The following is a 23,996-nucleotide window of genomic DNA, read 5'->3' as shown; positions in this document are numbered from 1 at the left end:
CAAGGATCATCAAGTTGACCCGATTAGACCAAGGACCTTGTCAGCCACAGCACTGGGGTAGCCCTTTGTTAGCATCTGTTGCACGACGGCATTAGCTGCTGTGTGGTTCTCAACCGAGAGGAATGCTCTTGTCATGGCCTCGTATGTACTGGGTTCTCGCTTGTCAAACCCCAGACTATCGTAGATGCTCTTAGCCTTCTCTACATCGCCGGCAGCGGCCCAGCCATGGATTAGGGTGTTGGCAATGTAAGCTGTCATACAGACGCCACGTCGCGCCATGTCTGTTAGTATAGGCTCACTGTCAGCGACTTGGTAATTAGCAACCATAGCTTCCAATAAGTTTTGGTAAAGATTGTCCGTTGCCTTGATAGCGGGATCTGCCAGCACCGAGTCAAAAGTAGCACGTGCACCACTCATGTCGGACAAGACGCAACCCTTGGCATGAATGAGTGCACCATAGTGAACTGCTTCAGGTTGAACACCGCTAACCTTCATGTCCTCAAGCACTGTTTCAGCTGCGGCAAGATTGACGGGTTCAAGAGTGGCGTAGGCTTCGATCAAGAGCTTGAATGTATGAGAAGTAGGTTTGATGTCTCGTGAACGCATGCGACCATAATACTGTAGGACCTTCGCACGATCTCGTTTCGTGTTCAAAAAATACTGGATGATTGAGTTGTACGGTGCTGGACGAGGTCGATAATTGGGGGCTGCCTCCATCTCATCAAACATTTCGACAGCAAAAGATTCCTCACTCGTGCGGCATAAAGCGTTGACGAGTGTGCCATAAGTGACTGACGAAGGACGGATACCAAGATTTTGCATTTGCCCAAAATACTGGAGACAGTCGTCGATTCGTCTAGCCTTGCCGAGCTTGCCAATCACAGCATTGAACAGGAATACTGTGGGCGTCACCCCTTCCGACACAGCTCTTTGGAAGATCTTGACTGCCTCCGACGCCTCATCAAACGTACCTTCTAAAGTGGTAATATAGATTCCGAATGTGTTCGCAGAAGGAGCAGCACCCATCGAGAGCAGTTCTTCATGGAACTTAGAAGCAGCTTGTCGCTGACCAACGGTAAGGCACGCAGCGATCATGGAATCGTATATCGTAATCCAGCCACTCCGAACTGCAGCGATAGTCGGATTGTAAGGCACATCGGTCTGTGCCATGGCCAATATCTCGCGCATCAAATCTTGCTGCTTGACCTTGCCTGCTGTGGTGATCAATTTGGCATATGTGCTGTACTGCAAGCGTCGTCCCATGCGTCGTACGTTCTTGAGTTTCGACATAGCTTCAGTGAGATGTGCCTCCATTCTACCCGTCGTGCTTTCGAGAAGTTCTGAGATGACTTTGGATGCACGGTGATCAGTTGTATGAGAATAAGGATCGTAGAGATTAGCATGATTTTGTGACTCTCTTGCTTGAGCAAAAGACGAAGCGGGAGATACAGTCTGGCTGATGATACTGTCGGGGCTGCGCCAAGCCTTCCATCTGCGTTCCAAGTCAGGTCTCGCACCACCTAAACTGGGCAAAGCATTATCGACAGCATGAACAGTGGCTGGATCCATACCAATTCGGCGTTGTAGAACGGTCTCCAGTAGGTGGGAAAACCTTGCAGCTTGAGCAACATCGTTGACTGCATGAGCTTGTGCCGGAAGCATATAGGCTTGCACGTGAAGCGCAAGAGCAATATCTCGATCGGAAAGCTGGTTCACACACTCCGGGCCAACTCTTGCAATAGCAGCTTGGGTGATGTAAGGCACAAGACCACCGTTCTCGATCATGACTCGGAAGAGCAGAACTGCAGCTTGGCTAGAGTAAAGCATACTTCCACCAGACAGTGTCTGTCCGAAATGTAGCACAGACTCGTCCAAGATGCTGTTGACCTCAGACCGGGACTTCTCAGACAGTGATTGTCGAATCTCTCTGAACATGCTTAAGATGTCCGAGAGAGCTCCTTCCACGTCACCAGTGCTGAGGATGGACAATCCGTACATGGTAGCGAAGCTCACGTCAGCGACACGACGGTTCTGATTCCAGAAAGACTTCGCCTGCACAACTTTACCAACTCTGAACTGCATAGCGGCCACTGCCATGATCGCGTCTGCCTCCAGGTTGGCAGAAGGGACTACAGCAAGAGCACCATCAACAATCTCTGCTTGATTATTGTCAGCTGCGGCGGACAGAATCTTGCTAACTGCACGAGATCGAGCTGACTCGCTCACGCTGTACACCTTGAGCGTTTCCAACGCTTGGTGCATATCGCCGGATTTGATGTAGTGTTCGACGAGCCCGTCGGTAACAAATACATCGGTCAAGTCCTGAGTGAGTGCGTCCTTGTTGGACGCACCATCGAAGGATTTGATTACACGCTCAAAGAATCGCAAGCCCTCGGTGTCCTCACCAGAAGCATAGTAAGCTCTAATAAGAGCAGTGTATGCCTTGTTGTCTAGCAAAACGTTGGTTTGATAGTTGATAGCAAGATCTCTATATTGCTGGTAGATTTCTTTTGCGGAGGCCAGATCTTTAACTTGAGCGCAAGCATCAATAGCAGCAACACAGTTTTCCGGACTGGAGAGGAGTTGCTGGCTGTGCATGTCTTTACTCAGAGCAGCCATGCTGGAAGATGCTCCACTCCGTCTGTAAGCTTCGAGAAAGATGGCATACTGAGTATCTGACAGCCTAAAACCCGACAGTTCTCGACGAGCAATGTTGTAGAACTTGGTTGCCATAAGTATCGACACGTCTTCCGAGAACAACTCTTGCTTGTGCTTGATAGAAGGGAAAGTGAATGACACTTGGCCAGAACCATACCGCATTTGGTGCTGCTGCAACTCTTTCTGAGCCTTGCTTGCCAGAAGGCTCTGCGTTGACAAGAATGCAATGAGAATTCTGTAGGTGTCTTCATTCGGCTGAATGCCTTTCGCTGTCATGTCATTGAAAACTTCAACAGCTCTCGGAAATGGTTGGTAACCACTAGCAAGGTTGATAGCAGACTGAATGATGTAGTTGTATGCGTGCACGTTCGGAACGAGTCCATCTTTGACCATGGACTGGAATTGGTAAGGGATGTCTGCATAGCGGGAGTGCTCACCTAACTCTACAATCTCTTCCGACCGTAGAGAGCTTTCGTCAGAGACAGGACTTGTCTGCCCTGTGGTAGGCGACCGCACAGCATTTGATGAATCCGAAAATGCTGCGCTATCTGCATCATAGATATCCAGGCTGTTGTCAGAATCAACAATTGCTTCTGCGGCCTTGGACTCGTTGACAGCCTTGATCTCCAAGGCAATGGCTTCATCGATCTTAGCCAAAGCCTCAACCTCGACAAGCCGGTCCTCTGCTTTGTCCGACTGTTGAACGACATTATCGCTGAGGGACCGAGCGACCGGAAGTCGAACTGGTTGGCGAAGGATATCGGTAGGCTTGAGGTTGTCGAGACGGGCGGAGGCTTTAGACGTGACCTGTCGGTCGGACTGCTTCCAGCCTACTTTTCTTGCACCCTGGTGCTTCTTGAGTTCGGTATCGTCACCAGTTTGCTGGGCAAGGTTGAAAGCAGCAAAGTATTGAGTTAGTGAGCCGTCACTAGTGCCGGAAGTGCTGGCATGGCCAGCCTTCGCACCAGCACCATTGCCAGAACCAGAAGCTGTTGAGAAGGCATTTTGGACATGGGCAGTCTTTGATAGTTTTGCGACAGGATATGAGTGTAGTGATCCTAGACCTTGTTGACCAGCAACGACAGCACCAGGTGTATATGCATGTGTAACTCCTTTCGCGAAGCTGATACGTGCAAGGTGCGAAAGAGGCTTGAAAGGCATCTAGAACAGGAAGGTCCTCCTCTTATCTGAGAGGGTGTGTTCAGATCGGAGGAATATCGTTCACAGGGTCATTGACGACCACGGCCGCCAACGAACGCGCAGTTAGGAGGTAGATATTGGAGGAAGGGTGAATCGTGGGACTCTCGGTGAGTGGAGAGTATGTCGTGGTAGTGGTAACGTGGTGGTAGGTGGTAGGTGGTCTGACTGAATAGGCGCAAGTAGAGGGAGAGTCTGAGGAGATGATGTCTGCTATAGAAGGCAAATAGTCATGACAACTCTGTTACAGCTTCCAGGTTTGTCGTTAACAAGGGTCCACCAGAGCTGGATATGGTCACACGGTCGGCGATAAAAGCTAGGGAACGTGAACGACACGGCTTTGCAGGGGATAGGAATTCAGGTGAAGTGTATCGACGAAGAAAGATAGCCAGAGAACTGGAAACTGATCGTGCTTCGCGTGCCAAGTGCCTAGCGGTATAGGCGATGAGTCCACTTGTGCGCGATTAACGGGCGTGGCCCCGAGTAATTCTCGAGATTGCTTGAGCTCGTCCAATAGGATCGAGTACTCCAGAAGTTCCGCCAGCAAGCCTCATCATGCCGAAAGCTTCGATGGTCTAAGGCCCCAGGCAGCCAGATTGTCCAGATCCACAATGTGAAAGTTACCCGGCGCGCCGGTACACTAGAGAGGTCTGAGCTGAACTTGGCCTTGAACTTGAACTTGAAGCTCCTGTTGAATAATCAGCACAACCTCTGATCATTTGTGATCGTCAGAATACACCGTGTGTTCTGTGTACGATAGGTCTATGCCAGCAGCAGAGTTGGCGGCTCTTCATGCTCTAGCGATCTTGTCCCAAATGATTCTTGCTCCGTCAAACATCGACCCAGCCCTTGACCTGGCTTTTAGAGAACGTCGAATTATCTTTACGTCGCGATCTTTTACTTGTTGACTACATATATAGTCAGTCAATGTTGCCTGGATTGGCTTCGAAAGGAGGGCAATCACATCGAGCCAAACGGCCCGCTTGTTACGGACCCGAGTCTTGTACCCTAATACCTGTCTCTACCGTCAGTGCGAAGGGCCAGTGTCTTGTTTGTAAGCCCACCTTAAGCCGATTATCTGTTCCTTCTTTCGAAAATGCCAATTCCATCTTCCACCTCCCTCCTTGCAGAAACGACACAACGTCCTTGCTGACTCTTGCACGAATCTTATTGAAGTATTTTGGTGGTAGGTCGAGGTGCATGCCAATGAATTGTGAAAGCTCGTCAACCTGGCTCTCCTGCGCTGCAAGACATGGCATGGATCCCGTGAATGCAATAGTCAGCTCTACAATGTCTGGCGTGAGACTTACAATGCTTCGAAGCTTCTCTAGGATCTCCCGGATATGTGAGCTGTTGTCAGCTCCATCGCCATCCACCATGTGGCCTTTGCTCACGTCCTGTCTGTCAACCACATCAAGGACTAGTCGCTCTATGCCCTGTCCCCACTTCTTTACGAGCCCTAGAAGCCTTTGGAAGCAATACTGATCTGGCGAGGGAAGACTGCTCAAGTGAAGTGTGCGAAAATTTAATGCTCTCATGGCCTCATGATGTAGCTGTTTGCTCACATGTGCAATGCTTAGCAGACTATTGCAGCTGGACTGGGCGGGAAACCTTGATCCGCAGTCAATGTTGACAGTTGCATCGTCGTTGAGTACATCGTAAATACGGAGTCTAATCTCCTGAGGAAGTCGAAGGAATGGCGATGAAGTTGGAGCAATGATGATCATTATGGTCAGGTTGCCACCAAGCTCAACACCCGCGAAACCGTAATGCTGGATGCACTTTTGTCCATGTCTGAGTGGTTAGGTATATGACTTGTAGATCTGGTTTTAATCCACCAGCGGCTTCTACCAATATCGTAAAAAGACTCCTTTGTTCGGCACCTCAGGTACGGCAGTCTTTCGTACAGGTGGCGAGCAAAGAATGCCAAGACTCTGCACCCAACCACACGCTACACTTTCCTCTCCTTACTTTGCCTGTCTGATTCTCCTCCTCTCACAGCACCACGAGGATGTGAATCTCTACCACGCGCCGCCGGCGCTGTAAGAGCCTCAAACTCCGAACAAAGCTGCGCGCTGTACTTTGATCTTCCTGTTCTATTCAGCAAACACGGTGTATTGGAGCGTGAGCTCAACAACTATAGTGTCCACAAGCTGCTGCTGTGACTAGGACGGTTGTCATGACAGGGCAGCCTCTCGCAGTGTCTGCCCCCGGCAAGGTCCTGTTTACAGGAGGCTTCCTCGTTCTTGTTCGTCAGCATACAGGATTAGTCCTTGGCCTCGATGCGCGTATACACGTGCACATCGAGCAGCTGGATGCGAGTATTCTCCCTAACCAAGATGATGCTCCTTTACTCGTTCTGGTACAATCGCCTCAGTTCACCAATGCAAAGTGGCTGTATACTGTGGATGAGGCAGAGATCGATACGACGGGATTTGTGCAGCAGATCACGGAGTAAGTCGGCCTCATCTTGACACGACGCGTGTAAAACTGCTTCACTAACTACGACAGTCTTCCATCCTTCACTAGATCAAGCAATAAGTTTGTTCAAACCACTATCTGCTATGTACTGAGCTACCTCAAGGTCAAAGGTTCAAGCAATCTGAAGTCTTGTAAGATCACGATTATGGCAGATGAGAGTTATTATTCCCAATCCTCTACCTCAAGTGAAGGCGTTGGTGGCTTTTTGAATTTCGGTTGTGATTTGAGCGCAGCTCATAAAACCGGACTTGGCTCATCAGCAGCGCTTGTATCATCGCTCACAGCTGGATTGATAGCCTGGTCTGCGGAGACCCAGACTACCGACCTACCAAAAACTACCATCCACAATCTGGCCCAAGCGGCTCACTGTGCAGCGCAAGGGAAAGTAGGTTCAGGATTTGATGTTGCCGCAGCAGTATTTGGTGCATGTCTCTACCGCAGATTTACTCCAACCATACTCGAATCTGTAGGTGATGCAGATTCAGTCGGATTTGCAGAACGTCTACGTCTTTGCGTTGATGATCTCCGCCTTGAGCACACATGGAACGCCGAGATATTACACAACGCTGTGCAATTTCCTAAGTCGTTGCTATTGCTAATGTGCGATGTTGATTGTGGATCTGAAACACCAGGAATGGTTCGACAGGTCTTAACATGGCGAAATCAGAGGCATAGAGAAGCAGATCTTTTATGGAACGCACTACAACTAGCAAGTACTGACCTGACTCGCAGCTTGTCACGACTTGCGAAACTGGATGACATTGATCAGCATGGTTTGCAAGAAGTAGCAGATATTATCGCAACCATCCGAAGCCTGGTTCGAGAGATGTCCACCAAGTCAGGAGTACCCATTGAGCCGCCAGTGATTACAGAATTGCTCGATTTCTGCACCGCTATTCCAGGTGTTGTCGGAGGCGTAGCACCAGGAGCCGGAGGGTACGATGCTGTGGCGTTACTTGTGCGCAATGACCCCGAAGTTGTCGAAGAACTTGAGACTCGACTGAATGGATGGAAAGCTCGTGAGAAAAGCACTGGGATAACGATTGGCAGGGTCCAACTTTTGAAGGCCCGGCAGGCATATGAAGGTGTTAGATTTGAAGATGTCAACAAATATATGGACTGGATCGGATAGAGGGACAAAGAGGTGCCAGTCTGCGTCCACAAAGCATGACTACCGACCTTCGAAGTCGTTCATATGAAAGAAAGCGTGGCTACAGTGTTCTAGGGCCTCTTGCGTGCCATTGCCGAGGACAGCCAAGCTTGCCCAGAGTCATTGTGACGAGTCTGGGGTGAAGCCAAGCTCGGGTATCGCGCGATAGATCCAAATGGGGTTGTCTCCCCACAAGTGTTGTAACTATCGCATTGGGATTCGGTCCTCGAACACTTCGAGTTGGTCACATGTGACAGTTATGTAATTACAATGAACCCTAGGTGAAAAGAACAAGTGCTCTGATAGCACAGGTGTTTCCAAGAGGTATCTGTGTTGCTAACACTGAACAGTACTCCTGATTGTTCTTAGTCTAGATATATTAGCTGTTCTGGTGTGATCAATTAAGCGGCATTATCGTTGTGCTTTACGTTCTATGTGAAAACGCACGCGATACTGTATCTACAGGGACAAGTTCGGGGTACTCTTGCCAAGTGTAATAGAAAGCAGTGGCAGTGGAAGTGTTTGGCCGGAGCGAGGCAACATCTCGCACCGAGCGGATGGAGTTACTGTCTTGCTCAAAGCATTGCTCTATCCTATCCTGCTTGCCTCGATCTCTCCGCAAACCACACCTATCACACCACTCTCCATGTTCTAGGGCTTAACGACCATGCTATTATCATCAACTTCTTGACAGTTCTTCTGGAATAGGCTATCTTGTCTTGCTGTATACCACAGGAAATCTATTGCACATTCAAACAGCCAATTTCCTTGCTTCACTTTCGCTAACACGTTCGAGTCCTAACGGAGTACTTTTGAAGCGTCGCTCTATCGCTGGACTCAAAACTCGAGAACAGTCGAGGTCTCTGCCTCAGGACTGTAAAAATTGTTCGTGATACCAACATCACAAGAGTTGTTTGTGCACAGTGATTCGAGACCACGTTGTCTACCGCTCGTTTTGTTCTGGTAGTTCAGCATGTCTACAGACGACCAGAACGAGGCAAACCATCAGGACTCGAAAACATCGGCACAAGACATTCCTCCGCACGCAAGAGAAGATGCACACTCGTCTACTCCGGTCGAAATGAAGAGTCTACAGACCGATAGCACAATAGGGAGCACCTTGGCCCAGCACGAAACACATAGATCGAACAGCGGTACTCAAATGCCGCATCCTACCATGCGGACTAATACCACAACTGCATTGCAGAGTGCCGAAAACCCTCCTCCTCCTCCACTTCCCAATACTCCCTCTCCAAGACTAGACCGTACGGTATCGACAGCGATCGGACCGTCGTCAGATACGCCTGCACCGATCGCAAAGGACTCGGCTCCCGCAGGCCCGACCCTTATGCTCAACCTGCTATTGCTCAACGGTGCGCGACATCCTTTCAATCTTGACGCTGTCTATCTTGCGAAGCGAAATGTACAAGCACAAGGAAACGATCCTTTCAATTTAAGCGTATATAAAGTGAAAGAGCTCATATTAAGAGAATGGCGTTCTGAGTGGGAGTCTAAGCCTTCCAGCCCCAGCGCGATAAGACTGATACATATGGGAAAAGTCCTCGATGACAAGACTGCCTTCAAAGGTATGTAGGACAGCCACCCTATGGAGCCAGTACTTTAGCTAACCAACCCAATAGATCTCAAGTTGCAACAGCAATTTCCAAACGTGGTCCACATGAGCATCAAGCCACAAGACTTTATGGAAGACGAGGACGCAAAAGGCAGCAAGGCAACACGCAGTCACAGTCACGACGGCACAGACCGTAGGAGTCCTGGCTGTCGATGCATTGTCATGTAACTGCTTATGAAGAGAATGGATACAATGCCATGGATGGAACACTTTCTACTTTCTGGGTACCCTTCTTGCAAACATGAAACGGTGTTCGAGGCGTTCCGGGGGCTATCGACCTGGGGACGGGTTTTGGTGGCTGGTGGCATTTCCCTTGACTAGGCATGAGCGATTTGTTCGAGTACATACGGCGATGGGATCATGGCAGATAGGTCGGTAAAAGTCACACGCTCTTTCTTCGATTGGCGCTGTGGCAGGAAGAGGCAATTCTACAGGGCCATGTGCTGGGTTTCAGGCAGTAAGATCTATGTGGGCAGAAACATTTCCCTCGTGTGCTTCACCCTAGCTGTTTCGTCTATCTCGAGCTTGGCTGGAGTTAGAATCTAACAGGCAGATACAGACAATTGATCTCTGAGCAGCACTCTCTCATGGATGTTTATGGCTTGTCTGTCTGCGTACTACTCCAGGCCTTCTGTACCCTGGTATCTAGTGCTGCGGCTCATCACTATGCCATCTGTGCTCTTTGTTATGTCGCCTTGCCTGCAACTCTGTTGGAACATGGTTGCTCGTCAGGTTCAGTCGTCGTTGTGTTATCGTCTGAGAAGCCTAGCAGACCCTCACAGATGGTTCTTAACGATGTTCGAGCAACTGGCCATACGCCTTTCCAAGCTCTTGAAACTCAAAATCTCCACGCGAGTGTCTGACTGGTGATGCTCAGGCGGCCCGTCCTGGTTTTCTGTCAGCTGTCTACCATCTTCCCATGCCAACCTTCATCTCCATCTCCTCCGTCCAACCCACACCCTGTCCATCACCACCTCTATCGACCGTCCCTCTCAACCCATCCTGGCCATTATACACATCCTCCCACTCGATACTCGCGTCTCTGCCCCTCAAAATATCGCCATGCACACTATTGACCGGTCCCAGCACACTCGGACGGAAATTATCTGACGTATCGACAATCTTTTGCTCCATAGCCATTCGTAGCGGGAGAGCGATGCCAAACGTGCGTCGGAGGAGGGTAGACTGTAGGTTTGCTTGGGTTTGTTGCCATTGGGAGAGGCGGGCTTCGAGAGGGTGTGTAGAGGAGATTTGCGAGGCGGATGAGGATTGTGTTTGTTGGGAGAGGCGGAGGGTGTCGGGGAGACCGGGTGCTGAGGGTGCGCCGCGGGAGACGGAGGAGGAGGTTGAGGAGAGTTTGGAGGATTGGGTGTTGGTTGTGGTGGATGGGTGGGCGGCAGGAGGGGCGATGCGAAGGGATTGAGACTGTTGATGAGATTGAGTTAGCTGGAGCTATTGGTAGGGTATGTCTGTACGCTTGGTTCGCAAGACTGGGAGTTTCGGCTCATGAAGAGACATTGTCAGATTAAGATGGGGAATGTACCATCTTGTGTTCTTTTGTAGCTGATGTCAGGCAGTAGACGACGATACGAGTGCTTTAGTAAGAGTTTCGCGTGGTCTATAGAGTGTTTTCTAGAGCTTGGTCAACGAATTGTATGTGTAAAGTGGTTTGCTGCGAAGCGACAGTATTGACGAAGCCTTGTCTAGCAGCGGCTTGCGGCAGGCATGATCGAACGCGTTTGCGACTCACACGTGATGTATTGAAATCAACTCACCTCTACTTCTTCGCTTCACTTAACGACCTCTGCAAAAGTCACATTCAAGAATCAATTACCAATTCAATGTTATTAATGCAATACAGGTCTATAGATATAGATTTCAAACAAAGCGCGCCTCCTCACGTCGTTCCTGTCCTGTCCGAACTAAACAGCGAATCTTCGTCTTCAACCTCTCTTTCCGAATGTGTTCCTGCAGTCCTTATGCCCTTCACTACTTCATCTTGCATACCTGTTTGCGGTCATAATAGTCGTTGTCGACTGGACCAACGTCAAAGGTAATGATTCGGCACTTCACACTCTGTGGGTTGTAGACCTGAACTGGCCATGCCTTGTCCTGCCTGTACACGTTAAAGTTGTACTGTCGCTCCCTGCGTGACCATGGGCCAGCCTTGCAGCCACTACAATCTGGATCGCTGTAGTATTCGCACATCAACTGTCCGTGCTGTACGTGGATGTATCCAGCATACTCCTCTGGCTGATGTCGGTTGATGCATTCTCCTTGGAGCTTACCTGCTGGAACGGCCGTATAAGTCACACAAGTCTTTCCGTCAGACTTGCACTCCTTGAGGTCAGCGTTGACGTCAAGAGCACGCTTGTGTTGTTGACGAGCGTCGAATGGGGTCGAGTCGTCTCCGAATGGAGGGCCGTCCTTCCCGTTTCCTTCGACTCCTTCGAATCCTTCGGGTGGCCCTCCTTTAGCGAATCCATGTTCGCCCAAGGAGCCGGGTCCTTTTCCTGCTCCTGGCTTCTGTCCCTCAGTAGGAACAGCCGAGGCCAGAGCCAAGAATGGCAAAGTGAATGAAAGAATGTTGGTGAAATGCATGTTGTGGGTTGTTCTTAGTGTGACAGCTGTGTGTGAAAGAGTCAGACACTATTATCCAGAACCAGCGATGCTTATAACCATGTCTTGCCATCCTTCTCCATGCGCTTGCCAGAGCTTCAGATAAAGCATTTTTTGTTCACTTCCACCCATGTGACTCCATCTAAACGTCAACCCATGCGAACAGCAAGAGCACGCCTATGGTTTCGGTATGGTCGGCTCATCTCGTCGGTAGTCACAATGGCATAGTCTTTCAGTACCCGGAGCTGAAGGAAGTAGTTTATTGTGAGAGCTTAGTATTGTTGTGCATATTTCATAATGCCATCCTTAGTATTGTTCTTTTGGTTTTGCTTGGCAATAACCAGACTGCACTGGGCTTTGAAGAGCACATCCCACGAATGGCTCTGTTCGCTATACAAGGCGATCTCTTACCGCGACGATGTGATCAAATGATGTGGTTATGTCAGCAGTGCTGGTGCCATTTTGTGTAGTCTCATACGATTGGTCAACTGTATCAAATATGGATCCCCGATATCGATGACTCCGGAAGTTCAGTAACCGCAAGGCAAGATATGCCCATGTGTTGGCTTTGATAACGGTTATGCGATATTGCTCATCTTCCATATACAAGTCATTTATTACCTCACGTTCTTTACATATTAAAATGAAAGCGAGAACACGATTGGCTATTCTCGAATGTGATACGCCTCTTCCGGGCACGGCCGCACAGTATGGAGGCTATGGAGGTGTCTTCAAAGCACTATTGAATGCAGGAGCGAAGGCAGAAGGACATACTAGTGCCGAAGACATTTTGGATATTTCAACACATCAGATCGAGTCTGATCTTGACAACTACCCCAGCATTGCCGATGTTGATGCTCTTTTGCTGACTGGGTCTCGTGAGTTGCCCTCTACTGTTCATCCCGACACCTTTTGACACGCCTGCAAGGCCATGACGCACACGCAAATGCTCCTTGGATATCAAGACTTGTTGAATACACAGCGAGTGCTCTGCAGTCGAAACGTGTAAGGGTAATCGGTGTATGTTTTGGACATCAAATTGTTGCGAGAGCATTAGGTGTAGAGGTTGGAAGAAACCCGGATGGTTGGGAAGCCGCAGTGAACAATGTTCAGCTCTCGAAGAAGGGCCAGGAATTGTTTCGTGTTGACAATCTGGTAAGTGCCAGTACGGTGTTAAATGTGCTTAGTCTCTAACTTGATCAGCGAATCCACCAGATGCATCGCGACATCGCCTTTGCGTACCCTGAGGGCTTCGAGTCGTTGGGCTCCTCGCCAGTGTGTAGCGTCCAAGGCATGTATTCGCCGCGCCACGTCGTTACCGTGCAAGGACATCCTGAATTTACAGGTCCTATAATGAAGGAGATTGTTGAGACTCGACACAAGACAGGTATTTTCGATGACGAGGCATATAAGACACACGCGAAGAATGTCGATCTTCCACATGATGGTGTTGCTGTAGGTGCAGCGTTCATTCGGTTTCTACAAGAGTAGTAATCTGTTGGCTCATTCGATTGGCAGAGATGTGGGTTAGGTATGTATTGGCCAAGTGGTAGATTGTCGTGACTGCGTCTTCTGCCGGCGTGTTTTTAGATTGGCGAAACAGAATCTCATTCATGGTTATCGGTATTCGCTTCGTCTCACGAGTCGTCCTTCTTCTCCAGAAAACTTGGATCATTCTCAATACGCCGTTCGAACTTCGTCCACCAATCTTGGAAGCTCTTCAAGGGTACCACTTCTTGGCCATTGATGTTGCCGGAGAAGCTTGAAATGAAGTTGTACGCATGCTTGATGATATTTTGTGCCAGCATCTTGGTGGATGGTCCAGCCTTGACAAGTGCTACCGAATTCGCTTGCTGTTCCTGTTTCAGCAATACCATCTGCTGCTCAATATTGGCCATAGGCTCAATAGCAATTCCGAGGTTGACTATCCCATCATTCGCGGCACTTGGAAGGTTGACCTTGAATATTGCTGATTGCTTTTCGTTTGCTAAACCTCCAAGGAATTTGAATTGTGGCTCGCCTGGTAGTTGTAGGTAAACACCTGCAGCCGCGCCATCAGGCAACTGATTACCTGGAAGTATAAAGACAACGGCATGCGAAAAGTGTGGTGCTGCTGGAAAGCTAAAAGCAAACTGGTTGGCTGAGACGCTTTGAACATCTGTTAAGCACGGTCTTCCAGGGAGGATTAACGAGAACATGTTGTGTGCTTGGTCAGCTTTCGTGGGTGATCGCCAAACAGGAAAGGCTCTACATGGAATAGCATTGAGAATATCCTGAAGCTCAATGTCCCTTGGATTGGTTTTAAAATCTTTCAGTCCCAAGACCTGAAGAAGACAGGAGATGCTTCACCAAGAATCTAGAATGACGTAATGCGTCACTCTTTTTTGGTCTGCTACACTTCACAACAATCAATCGCTGCCAAAACACAGAAGCTAGTCAAAGCACATGCGCTGAGACGTGGCGCGACTTACGACAACATGGGCTCCCTGAAATCAAACCTAGACCTCGTGAACGAGTGCGACAAGTATGGGTAATCGTCCTAAATCGAAGGTGATAACTAACACAGCAGAAAAGTTTTCCTTATTTTGATATTCCTTCAGCTAAAGGGCTACCTTCAGAAAGATATTTCAAATTCAAACTTGAAGGTCGTGACGAAGCGTTGGGTTACGTCTTGCCGGATATAGCCAGAAAGTTTCCTGAGAGCAAAGTGTTTAATAGGGACGATGGTTCAATGGAGCTTATATTCAAACCCGGCGATGTGCCAACCGATCCCAAACAAGCTGCAGTGTGCCGAACTAAGGTGCTAGCGGCCTACTTGCAAGACGTGCGTGAGAACAACATCTTTCAAGTATTGACAGGCTGGCGCAACGAGCTGTACCCAGTCTATGGCTTAAACAGAGAACTGCTTTTCAGCATGGAGAGATCAGCGAGCGCTCTTTTTGGGATCGTGACATACGGCGTACATATGACTGCTTATACGCAGAACTCGGATAGCATCAAGATATGGACGCCGCGAAGATCGCCGACCAAACAAACGTATCCTGGTATGATGGACAACACTGTTGCTGGAGGTTTGAGCACAGGAGAGAGACCTTTCGGATGTCTAATTCGTGAATCGATGGAAGAAGCTTCCCTTCCTGAAGCGGTTGTGAGATCTGCGAAAGCTTGTGGTACCATGACCTACTTCCATGTACGCGACGAGCGAGCTGGGGGAGAGGTTGGCCTCTGTCAGCCAGAATGTCAGTACGTGTATGACCTGGTGCTTCCCGAAGATGTTGTCCCAAAACCTGGGGACAACGAAGCGGTTGATTTCCAGCTTCTGAGTATAAGCGAGGCGCAAGAAGCTATGGCAGCTGGTCGTTTCAAACCCAACTGCGCACTGCTCTTGCTAGAATTCTTTGTCCGTCACGGGATTGTTACTCCAGAGAATGAGCCAGACTACCTTGAGCTTGTCTCGAGGCTACATCGACGTCTGGAATTCCCGATGGGTCAGTCTTGAGTGTTGTGGCTTATTTCTTCATGAGCAGATAGACATAATCTACCCGGAGCGCAGCAAGGGCATTGTAAGGACCATCAATCAGCATGAGAAGACCGCCGAAGGAGATATAAACTTTGCTTTTCATGGTCAGCACCAGGTGTATGGGAAGTAGCAATCTATGGACTTACATGTTCTGACCGTCGCCTTCCTCGAATCTGTATATCTTTCCGTGACAAACGTAGTCGTATTCGTCTGCAAGGGTTTGCTCACCACGGCCTACATTGCGCCAACCCTTGGAATCGTCTTTGCTTCCATCCAAATTCAGAGAAAGTGCCAGAGCAATTGTGACTCGCTCGTCAATCTCGACAGGGTAAAGTTCAGTATTGACGTCTAGGAACATGGCAGTATCGGAGGACGGGTCATTCACGCCCTGAATTCGTGAAACACGATCATACTTGGAGTTGTTGATGTTTGCGACCTTGAAGCTGGCCTCGTAAAGGATATTCTCAGACATGACTGGCAAAATTTGCGTCGAATGACTTGCTACTTCCAGCGCTGGTAGATAGAACAAATCTGCAAATCAGTAAGAGGTTATTCGGCAAGCGCAGTATTCTACTCGAGTCATAAGAGCACGGGCCCTTCAAAAATAATTTTAGCGTGATTTTATGGCGGGCAAACGCGTCGCGAAGTCCTATTGAATCTCTGCAATACGCTTCACCAGAAAGTGACCAACTACTCATAGATGTCATTTCGCAAGCGAAACATTGGTATCTCTGACGGTCGACGGCCATCACCCTCGAATTCCCAAGTCCTAACTCGAAATGTAATTGTGGCAGGAGTTCGTCCATCAGCCATCGATGGCAAGCCTGTAACCTCAACGGGGAGTGCCAGCTTTGATGGACTTTTTGCAGGTCATGGCGGCCTTCCTACGGGCACCTCTGTGTTGGTCGAAGAAAGTGGTACAACCGATTATGCTGGTGCCCTGCTACGCTTCTATGCCGCTGAAGGTTTGATGCAGGGTCACTATGTCCACGTCGTAGGCCTGCCCGAGTCGTGGGGAAGAGAGCTACCTGGCCTGACCTCAGAATCGAAGAGTGCCCGGGATACTACACAGAGTGAGAAGATGAAGATCGCATGGAGATATGAGAGGCTGGGACAGCACGCAACAGACGTAGCCGCAAGAGGTGGGTCACGAAAGCAACGATATCAACGACTGCAAACGTGACGCATATACTGATTGTGAGCAGAGAAAGGATCACCCACCGCAGACCAAGCAGCTGGTAACGAGCCAGTATCGAAACCATTCTGCCACACCTTCGATCTGTCCAAACGCCTTGTCCACCCTCCAGATGCGCACCTCATCTTCCACCGTCTTGACCCAAATCCTGCAAGAAACTGTTTCAGCAGTGTCATATCCGAAATATCAGGTGCCTTGAACTCCTCGCCCCCTGACACACTACATCGTATCATAGTCCCCTCTCTAATGTCCCCTGCACTATATCCATCCCACTCATGTCTGCCGGGAAATGTCCTCACATTTCAGCACAACTTACGGAGCTTGCTGAGTGTCTATCCGAAGAGGCTGGTGATCGTACAAACTCTACCTTTGTCACTCCACCCACGCAATTCAGGATTGACTAAATGGATTGAACTGCTGGCTGACGGTGTGTATGAGTTGACTCCATTTCCTCATTCAGCCGACGCAGAGTTCCTGGGCTCAAGAGACTCTGCCACAAAAGACGAACCTCCACAAGGTCTACTTCGCGTTCACAAGTTGCCACTGTTACATGAGCTGGGAAGCGGCAGTCCGTTGGCTGATACAGACTGGACTTTTACTTTGAGTAGACGTAAGTTTACAATAAAGCCTTTCGACCTTCCGCCAATCGAGGGCGACACAGAAGCACAGAAAGAGGCCAGTGTCAACGACAAGCCCAAGAAGGTCGATATGGACTTTTGAGTCTCAATCTCTTTCGTATACAGGATAGTCTCGCTCGTTTAGCATAGTCTCCATTTCAATATGCTCCGACGCAGCTGGTGGATGGTTGGTCATTGTTCGAAACAGTGTCGTATCGTATGCTCCTCGTCGAGGATTGACTGTCACGCCGGAGATGCGAGCTCGAAAATTAGTCCCTAGACACGACGACAATGCAAGAAACGCTGAGAATGTTAACGCATATCGTGCACCAGAGGGAGCAATTCTTACCAAGCCACAGAAGCAAGGGGACGACGAATAGGAAGAACAGCCACCATAGTCCATTCATGTCGTTCATCTACTCAGTACATTGAGGTAAGCTGCTCTAATTGCCAGTGTTGTAAAAATATGACAAAGTACCAGTATGGTCAATGTCGATGACAATCAAGGGCATGCGTGGAGCGGAGAATTTGCTGCTCGATGCCAAGCTCAATGTTGTGTCAAATAAATTTTGTTCCTCTCGTTTTCGCGGCTTCCATCACGAGCCAACTATACATACAATGTGAATCAACTTCGGCGGAAGCTCTTGGAGCTTCACTCATGCATATTCTACAACTTCTCGATAGCTTCTTAAGCCAGTGAAGTAGAAATCCGCGAGCTGCAAACCTGCTTGAGCCTGTAAGTCCTGCCTAACCCGGCTACCTATCTATCGCGCAACATGATTATACAAATTGTATCTGTCAATCCACAGAACCCCTCAAATCGAGGTTCATGTTCGAAAAACACAAGCTATAATGTTACAATATGACCAGCACACCAGCTCTATGTTCTTAACCACCATTTTCCAGAAATGCGTACAAAGCTAACAGGAGAGATCACAGTTATTACTGAGCAAAAGTAGACGGGACATTATGGCACCCAGGGCGCCGCATCTACCCATTGCTGTATCAGAAATCGGAGGTAGATACCTTCTTTTTGACATCCAAGCGATATCCTGGCTTCGCCAAAATCACAATATATGTGGCGTCTTCATAGGCACGTTGCCTCAAAACCCGTCTCAGAATGTATTCATGGGTCTACCGATGGAGATAATGCCCGAAGAAGCACAGTTGTTGATTGAGAAGGGCTTGGCTTATATTCTCGACGATGTTAAGGCTCATGACGCAGCATTGGTGAGGACGAACAAAGAACGACAAAAACAGTACAAGGAGGAAATTGTAGCACAATCCGCGGAAATTGCTCAGGCGAAAGCCAAGGAGAAGGAGACTGACAAGAAACGCGCCATGAAAAAAGCAGGCGTAAGAGTAGCGGCACAGTCTGTGTTACAATCGGAAACACCGCAAGAGCCCCTGAGAGTTGACGACGCCGCAACAGACTCTTTCTTCGACCTCGGTGAAGCTAAATTACCAATGATGTCGCCAGCTAGCAATGGAAATGACCTAGCAACCCAAACCTCCACACTGACGATTACTCCAGCCACGTCCAACACGCTCTTGTCTTCCCTGTACTGCACGTCTACGTCTTTAGACACCACACCCCTATCAACGAACTATGCCGCTCACGTCTTTCATCGACACCTCCTTAGCCTGCCGAACAGAACCTTCTTCACTACGCCAGGACTCCGCTTCGGTTGTCAATTTTGCATCTACCCTGGAGATCCCCTACGTTTTCACTCGCATTTCCTGGGCGTCGGCGTGAATTGGGACGAGGATCTTGACCTGATGGACATTGTTGGCGGTGGAAGATTAGGTACCGGAGTCAAGAAGGGATGGTTGTTTGGTGGTGAAGACCCAAACAGCATAGATGGAGACGGAAAAGGTACGATGCGGTCCTTCAGCGTTGAGTGGGCCGGCATGTAAGGATTTACTGAGACTTCGGCGTTGTGCAACAAGGAAAGCCTCGAGCATGCTGTGCCGACCCCAGTCGACCATGGTCGTAGACCTGTCGTTGGTCCCGGGCTTTCAGTTGACATCGACCAAATGAGGCCATAGCAGAACAATCGTGCAATTCGGCTATGGCTCAGTCAGAGAGGCCTATAAGCTCGGCTTAGCAAGCTGGCTTGGGCTATGGAACAGTATGTATAGTTCAGAAAGTGGTTCAGTAAATATCTGAACACCTGATATTCATCCTAGGATGGTCATTGCGCGGGTTGACTAGGTAGACTTTCGCGTTGTCACGATAATATGACGGTGTTCTTTGTGCAGAACTCTCGATATCGAGAGACTTGTTCTGTAATGGAGTTCGCTTATCAGTCTTCATCCAGGATCATCGGCTAGGTCAAACTCTCGTTGGAGGGGTACCTCGGGGGAGCACGGCGCAAGCCGGAAGCTTCGGATCGCAGATGCTCATTGGACCGCGTAGTCCTTAGCAGCGTCACAATTGTTGCGGGCAGCGCATAAAGTCCCAAGTAATGGAGACGTGCCATGTGTTTACCAAGCATGGCTTGATCCTACATTTCGTCCGTTGCCTCCAGATAGTTGCTCTCTGTGACTTCCTTCAACCAGTCCTTGACATCCCTATTGCCTGCTTCGTCAAACGATCATATCTCAGTTTTGGCTCCTGGATACTGCACCTCGACATCTGCTAGTCCAGTTGCCGGACCTCTTCTCCGTTCAACATGGCAGACTCCATCCTCTTCGTGTCTATGGATGGGCAGGGCGTAAAGTCATCGGTGATTCGTGCTCATGCAGCACGTAAGGGCCATCAGAGGTCTCGGCTCAATACTGCGAAACAGCCATCCAAAGCACAATCTGCAAGTGCAAAGAACCAAGCCAGTCCGCCCGTCAATCCATTGGTGAAGACTAAACCGCGAAGGAAACCAGCGCGGCCGAAAACAAAGGTCGAGGCGAAGCCGAAGCAAAGCCCGAAATTGACATCTGTCCGAGAAGCCATCAATGAAGAACTTGAAGCTCGGGACGAGCAATTGCTCGTTGTCACTTCCAAGAAAGAATCACCATCGCCATTTCAGATATGGCTGCCGTCCTGCATGTCCGACAGATATGTTCAGATGTTCTTCGAAACTATGATGCCAAGCTATACCGCAGCGTATGACGTTTTTAATGTCCCGAATATCATCAAGCAAGAATGGCCACTATATATGAACCATGAAGTCTTTCTTTGGACTGAGGCATCTGCGATTCAGGGACTTTACGAGTCTCTCCAAAATCCTGACAAGCCTCCCTCGCAGAAAGTCCTCCTCTACCAAGCAAAAGCTCTTTCTTGTCTGAAGCAAGAATTGCTCAAGACTAAAAATGGACAACTGGATGATTACCTGGTAATGAGCATCTTTGTCCTTGCCGCCCTTTCTCTGATGGCAGGAGACGAGGTCGCTCACAATGCGCACAAGACGATCCTTCGGACCGCTTTCGCGGCGGCTGGTGGTCTTCACAATTATGGCTCATTCGTACGCAACACCACTATGCGCCTAGATTCATTCTGGCGCAGTACTGCTGACGAACCTAAAGAGCCTGCTGTGCCATTGCTCTTACCATCGCGGTTGCCCAAGATGCCAAGTCACCCTTTTGCGCCTGAACTTTGCACAATCGTTGGCAATCTGCCTGTCGGATTTCAAGAATTAGCTATTCAACGCAAGTTACCGCTTGATATCCTCGAGGTGCTTGCTCGTATCTCGAATCCTTCTCAGAAACCTCTCTCGGCAGTCCTATCTGAGTCTAGTGGCTCTTCACAAGATAACCGTTCTCCGGCAACGCAGTGCGGAATGTACGTCGACTTCTGGGAATCTTGTCCATCACTTTCTTCCAACAGGAAAGACGCGAATGGTGAGCCTCCACTCGAACGACTTCTGTCTCTAGCACTCCTCATCTATGCAACTAATCGTGACGGCACGAATCCTTTACGTATGTACAATTGCATTACGAACGGTGCTATATACGACCTTCACCATGACCTATCACACTGCGAAGTGAGGCGAAGCAAAGAGGAAGAGCATTGCTTGTTCTGGATCTGGACAGTTACGATTGACGCAATGCGAAATCGCTTCGGCGAGCTCACAGCACAAGGTGAGCAATTACTAGAGCAGCAGAAGAAAAGGTTCCCAGGTATGGTGGGCACCGAGAAGGAAGAAAAGTTGCTTCAGCGTTTCTGGTTCGCATCGAATCGCTCGAATGGAAGCTGTCTATTCGTGAGCAATTCAGAATTCGTCCAGGGTCGGGGAAAGCTTAGACGCGAAGGCACAAACATCAGTACTACCAGCAGACGGTCAGACTGTGCTAGCTCGCCAGGTGCGAGTGGTGGATTGAGTTTCGACAGGACAGAAAGCATGGACGATTGGAGCGTGACAACACCGAGAGCTGAGAATGAAGTGGCAGATTTTGAGCATGTTCGATCGAACTCCAGTCAAATCGACGAGACAGAGAGTGTAGTTTCGAAGTGGCACGGGCCTGGGTTCGGATTATTGCCGAAAGGAAGCTTTATGGAAGAAGTGCCTGAGCTTGGTTATGGTAAGATTGGACGTAGGAGGAAGCAGTCACCTGTTAGATGTCTCGCTGGCTAGTTTGACGTTGATAAGTGTTTCGTTAAGGTGTCGCTTTTTAAGCTTGTGAGATATGGACTAGGTAACGACTATATAATGAACAGTATTAACTTGCACACGAACATGCGATACACCTGCACCACTTAAGCAGCGACAACTAATACGGAGTGGTATATTTCTCCACGTATCGTGCCCAAGAGGTTAATCACCTCACAGTCGCGGAAAAACGCGCTAGCTTGTGCGACGCGTCTCGCGATCAATATGCGCTTTCTAGTCAACTGTATCTTCATGTTGTTCAGCAGAGAAGTCTGACATACATCTGACCGCTCAGACACCACCGTCAAAATGACTGCTGCAGCACAAAACGAGAATCTCAATGCGCTGTTCGCACCCGTCGGTAACGGCCTCGAGCCAGACATTGTCGGCGTGCTCGAGTCAATATTACGACTATACTCAATTACTCCTCAAGAACTATTCTACAAATGGGAGTCCTACTGCCTGAAAATGGGCTCTGAAGAAACTGTTCTAGATCTCCCTACAGCACGAATGTTTCAGAAAGACGTACAAGATGGCTTGGAACGCAGCCACCAAGGCAAGCACAGTGAGAGAAAGCCAATAGTCAATGCTACACCACGAACGGCAGTCAAGAGTGGTGATGTCTACGGAATGCTTGACGATCTCACACCGAGCGCCGGACCTAAACGCAATGCTAGTGTTAAGAGGAGGAACGACTTCGAGACACCAGCGCCGAAACGAGTAGCACGACCAGACAAGCACAACACTACTACACCCTCAGGAGTATCTTTTTCGCAACGTCAGAATTCTGGTGAGGTAATCCAACAGATTAATGGCCATATTCCTGTCGCAGAGACTCCCATCGCACCCTATGCAGAGGCACGCATCAAACCAATCGCAAACACAGATGTGAAGAAGTTTGGATACAAGCCCATGTCCATGCGTATAAACGAGTCATCAGAAGTACTTGATGAAAGGATAGAAGACTTCCACGCCTTGATACAAAAGCATCACAAATTGGAGGACAGCAGTTTCGGGGACGCAAGCGCACAAAGTACCAACGAGATCGTCGCGGTTGGCAGGATTGCATGCGACACTCCGGAAGGCAAGCTGAACCAGGCATCGTTACTGCTTGAGCTCTCAAGGAAGTGGGGTGGAGGTAGACGTGTTCCTCTAAAGGTCGAGGAATTGCAGACATATTCTCTATTTCCAGGACAGATTGTGGCTGTTCGAGGAACAAATGCATCGGGTCATTATTTCCAGGTCACAGAGGTGTTGACGATCCCATCTCCCCCATTACCAGTCTCTGCACCTGCGACCATCCATACTATGAATGGGAAAATGGGAGTGTCGGATGATTCGACAGGCTCACCTCTGGATATCTTGTTTGCCTCTGGTCCCTACACAGCAGACGATAATCTCGATTTTGAGCCTCTGCAAGCTCTTTGCAAGAAAGCTGCCGAGGACATGGTAGACGCAATGGTCTTGACGGGACCACTACTTGACATTGAACATCCGCTTCTGGCTGCAGGTGACTTTGACCTGCCGGACGTCAAGGGTATCGACCAGGATGCCAACATGACGACCCTTTTCAGGTTGTGGATATCTTCACAACTGGAGAAAGTTTGCTCTGCAGTACCATCTCTGACAATAGTTATCGTACCCAGCACCCGAGACGCGATCAATAAACACGTCTCGTGGCCACAGGAGCACTTGGTGAGAAAAGACTTGGGTCTTCCCAAGCAAGTAAAGATGTTACCTGATCCATGCTTCATCTCTCTCAACGAGGTGGTCGTAGGGATCTCAAGCCACGATGTCCTGGTTCAACTGAGTCGAGAACAAATCTCGCACAATAGCAAAACTGGTCTGTTGGAACGACTTCCTAATTATCTAATTGAGCAGAGGCATTTCTTTCCACTATATCCCTCGCTTTCACGAGACAAGTTATCGCAGGACGGAGTGAAGGCGGTAGGTGATTGTATTGATCTTGGGTATTACAAGCTTGGTGAGTGGTCGAATGTCAGGCCTGATATTTTGTTCTTGCCTAGCATGTTGACGCCATCTGTAAAGGTATGTTCAGCCTTCTTTGTCGTGGTGGGTGCTCATCCATGTTCAGTACATGGCTTGGGATATCGATAGTACAGTACCTAATTCGAACCGATTACTAACATTCCTGCTCAGGTCGTTGACTCTGTTGTGGTCATTAATCCAGGCACCTTGTCGAAGCGAAAGGCGCCCGGGACATTTGCTCAGATGACTCTCACACCTCGTAAGATCTCGGAGGAAGAGCTATCCCAGTCAATGATTGCACATGATGTCGCGGAACGTGCGAGGGTAGATGTGATTCGAATATGATCATGT

General features: G+C 49.1%; 11 protein-coding genes across 11 annotated transcripts; 7 read left to right on the top strand and 4 right to left on the bottom strand.

Moving 5' to 3' along the window:
• Window positions 1–9: 9 nt before the first annotated feature.
• On the bottom strand, window positions 10–3,819 carry LTR64_003435 (uncharacterized protein; the record flags this gene model as incomplete). The annotated part of the gene is made up of 1 exon (XM_064897791.1): window positions 10–3,819. One exon carries the CDS (start codon window positions 3,817–3,819, stop codon window positions 10–12), a length of 3,810 nt encoding a protein of 1,269 aa, XP_064756741.1.
• Window positions 3,820–6,034: 2,215 nt separating this feature from the next.
• On the top strand, window positions 6,035–7,468 carry ERG8 (phosphomevalonate kinase; the record flags this gene model as incomplete). The annotated part of the gene is made up of 2 exons (XM_064897790.1): window positions 6,035–6,309; window positions 7,069–7,468. The coding sequence occupies 2 exons, from the start codon at window positions 6,035–6,037 to the stop codon at window positions 7,466–7,468; spliced, it is 675 nt and encodes a 224-aa protein (XP_064756740.1).
• Window positions 7,469–8,459: 991 nt separating this feature from the next.
• Window positions 8,460–9,287, top strand: LTR64_003433 (uncharacterized protein; the record flags this gene model as incomplete). The annotated part of the gene is made up of 2 exons (XM_064897789.1): window positions 8,460–9,072; window positions 9,127–9,287. The coding sequence occupies 2 exons, from the start codon at window positions 8,460–8,462 to the stop codon at window positions 9,285–9,287; spliced, it is 774 nt and encodes a 257-aa protein (XP_064756739.1).
• Window positions 9,288–10,025: 738 nt separating this feature from the next.
• LTR64_003432 (uncharacterized protein) lies at window positions 10,026–11,720 on the bottom strand (the record flags this gene model as incomplete). Its single annotated transcript, XM_064897788.1, has 2 exons — window positions 10,026–10,544; window positions 11,127–11,720. The coding sequence occupies 2 exons, from the start codon at window positions 11,718–11,720 to the stop codon at window positions 10,026–10,028; spliced, it is 1,113 nt and encodes a 370-aa protein (XP_064756738.1).
• A 661-nt stretch (window positions 11,721–12,381) lies between these two features.
• On the top strand, window positions 12,382–13,229 carry LTR64_003431 (uncharacterized protein; the record flags this gene model as incomplete). The annotated part of the gene is made up of 3 exons (XM_064897787.1): window positions 12,382–12,616; window positions 12,667–12,893; window positions 12,942–13,229. The coding sequence occupies 3 exons, from the start codon at window positions 12,382–12,384 to the stop codon at window positions 13,227–13,229; spliced, it is 750 nt and encodes a 249-aa protein (XP_064756737.1).
• A 146-nt stretch (window positions 13,230–13,375) lies between these two features.
• On the bottom strand, window positions 13,376–13,896 carry LTR64_003430 (uncharacterized protein; the record flags this gene model as incomplete). Its single annotated transcript, XM_064897786.1, has 2 exons — window positions 13,376–13,809; window positions 13,872–13,896. 2 exons carry the CDS (start codon window positions 13,894–13,896, stop codon window positions 13,376–13,378), a joined length of 459 nt encoding a protein of 152 aa, XP_064756736.1.
• Window positions 13,897–14,215: 319 nt separating this feature from the next.
• Window positions 14,216–15,237, top strand: LTR64_003429 (uncharacterized protein; the record flags this gene model as incomplete). Its single annotated transcript, XM_064897785.1, has 2 exons — window positions 14,216–14,262; window positions 14,313–15,237. 2 exons carry the CDS (start codon window positions 14,216–14,218, stop codon window positions 15,235–15,237), a joined length of 972 nt encoding a protein of 323 aa, XP_064756735.1.
• A 10-nt stretch (window positions 15,238–15,247) lies between these two features.
• On the bottom strand, window positions 15,248–15,730 carry RPB8 (DNA-directed RNA polymerases I, II, and III subunit RPABC3; the record flags this gene model as incomplete). Its single annotated transcript, XM_064897784.1, has 2 exons — window positions 15,248–15,353; window positions 15,405–15,730. The coding sequence occupies 2 exons, from the start codon at window positions 15,728–15,730 to the stop codon at window positions 15,248–15,250; spliced, it is 432 nt and encodes a 143-aa protein (XP_064756734.1).
• Window positions 15,731–18,039: 2,309 nt separating this feature from the next.
• Window positions 18,040–18,987, top strand: SEN34 (tRNA-splicing endonuclease subunit; the record flags this gene model as incomplete). Its single annotated transcript, XM_064897783.1, has 2 exons — window positions 18,040–18,088; window positions 18,164–18,987. 2 exons carry the CDS (start codon window positions 18,040–18,042, stop codon window positions 18,985–18,987), a joined length of 873 nt encoding a protein of 290 aa, XP_064756733.1.
• A 758-nt stretch (window positions 18,988–19,745) lies between these two features.
• Window positions 19,746–21,641, top strand: LTR64_003426 (uncharacterized protein; the record flags this gene model as incomplete). The annotated part of the gene is made up of 1 exon (XM_064897782.1): window positions 19,746–21,641. The coding sequence occupies one exon, from the start codon at window positions 19,746–19,748 to the stop codon at window positions 21,639–21,641; it is 1,896 nt and encodes a 631-aa protein (XP_064756732.1).
• Window positions 21,642–21,965: 324 nt separating this feature from the next.
• Window positions 21,966–23,990, top strand: POL12 (DNA-directed DNA polymerase alpha subunit pol12; the record flags this gene model as incomplete). The annotated part of the gene is made up of 2 exons (XM_064897781.1): window positions 21,966–23,705; window positions 23,817–23,990. The coding sequence occupies 2 exons, from the start codon at window positions 21,966–21,968 to the stop codon at window positions 23,988–23,990; spliced, it is 1,914 nt and encodes a 637-aa protein (XP_064756731.1).
• Between the last annotated feature and the right edge of the window lie 6 nt (window positions 23,991–23,996).

The sequence above is a fragment of the Lithohypha guttulata genome (assembly GCF_036872675.1).
Source record: "Lithohypha guttulata strain CCFEE 5908 chromosome Unknown scaffold_2, whole genome shotgun sequence".
Taxonomy (NCBI): Eukaryota; Fungi; Ascomycota; class Eurotiomycetes; order Chaetothyriales; family Trichomeriaceae; genus Lithohypha; species Lithohypha guttulata.
Note: the sequence above shows the minus strand (reverse complement) of the source record. Positions and strands in the feature narration are given on the sequence as shown.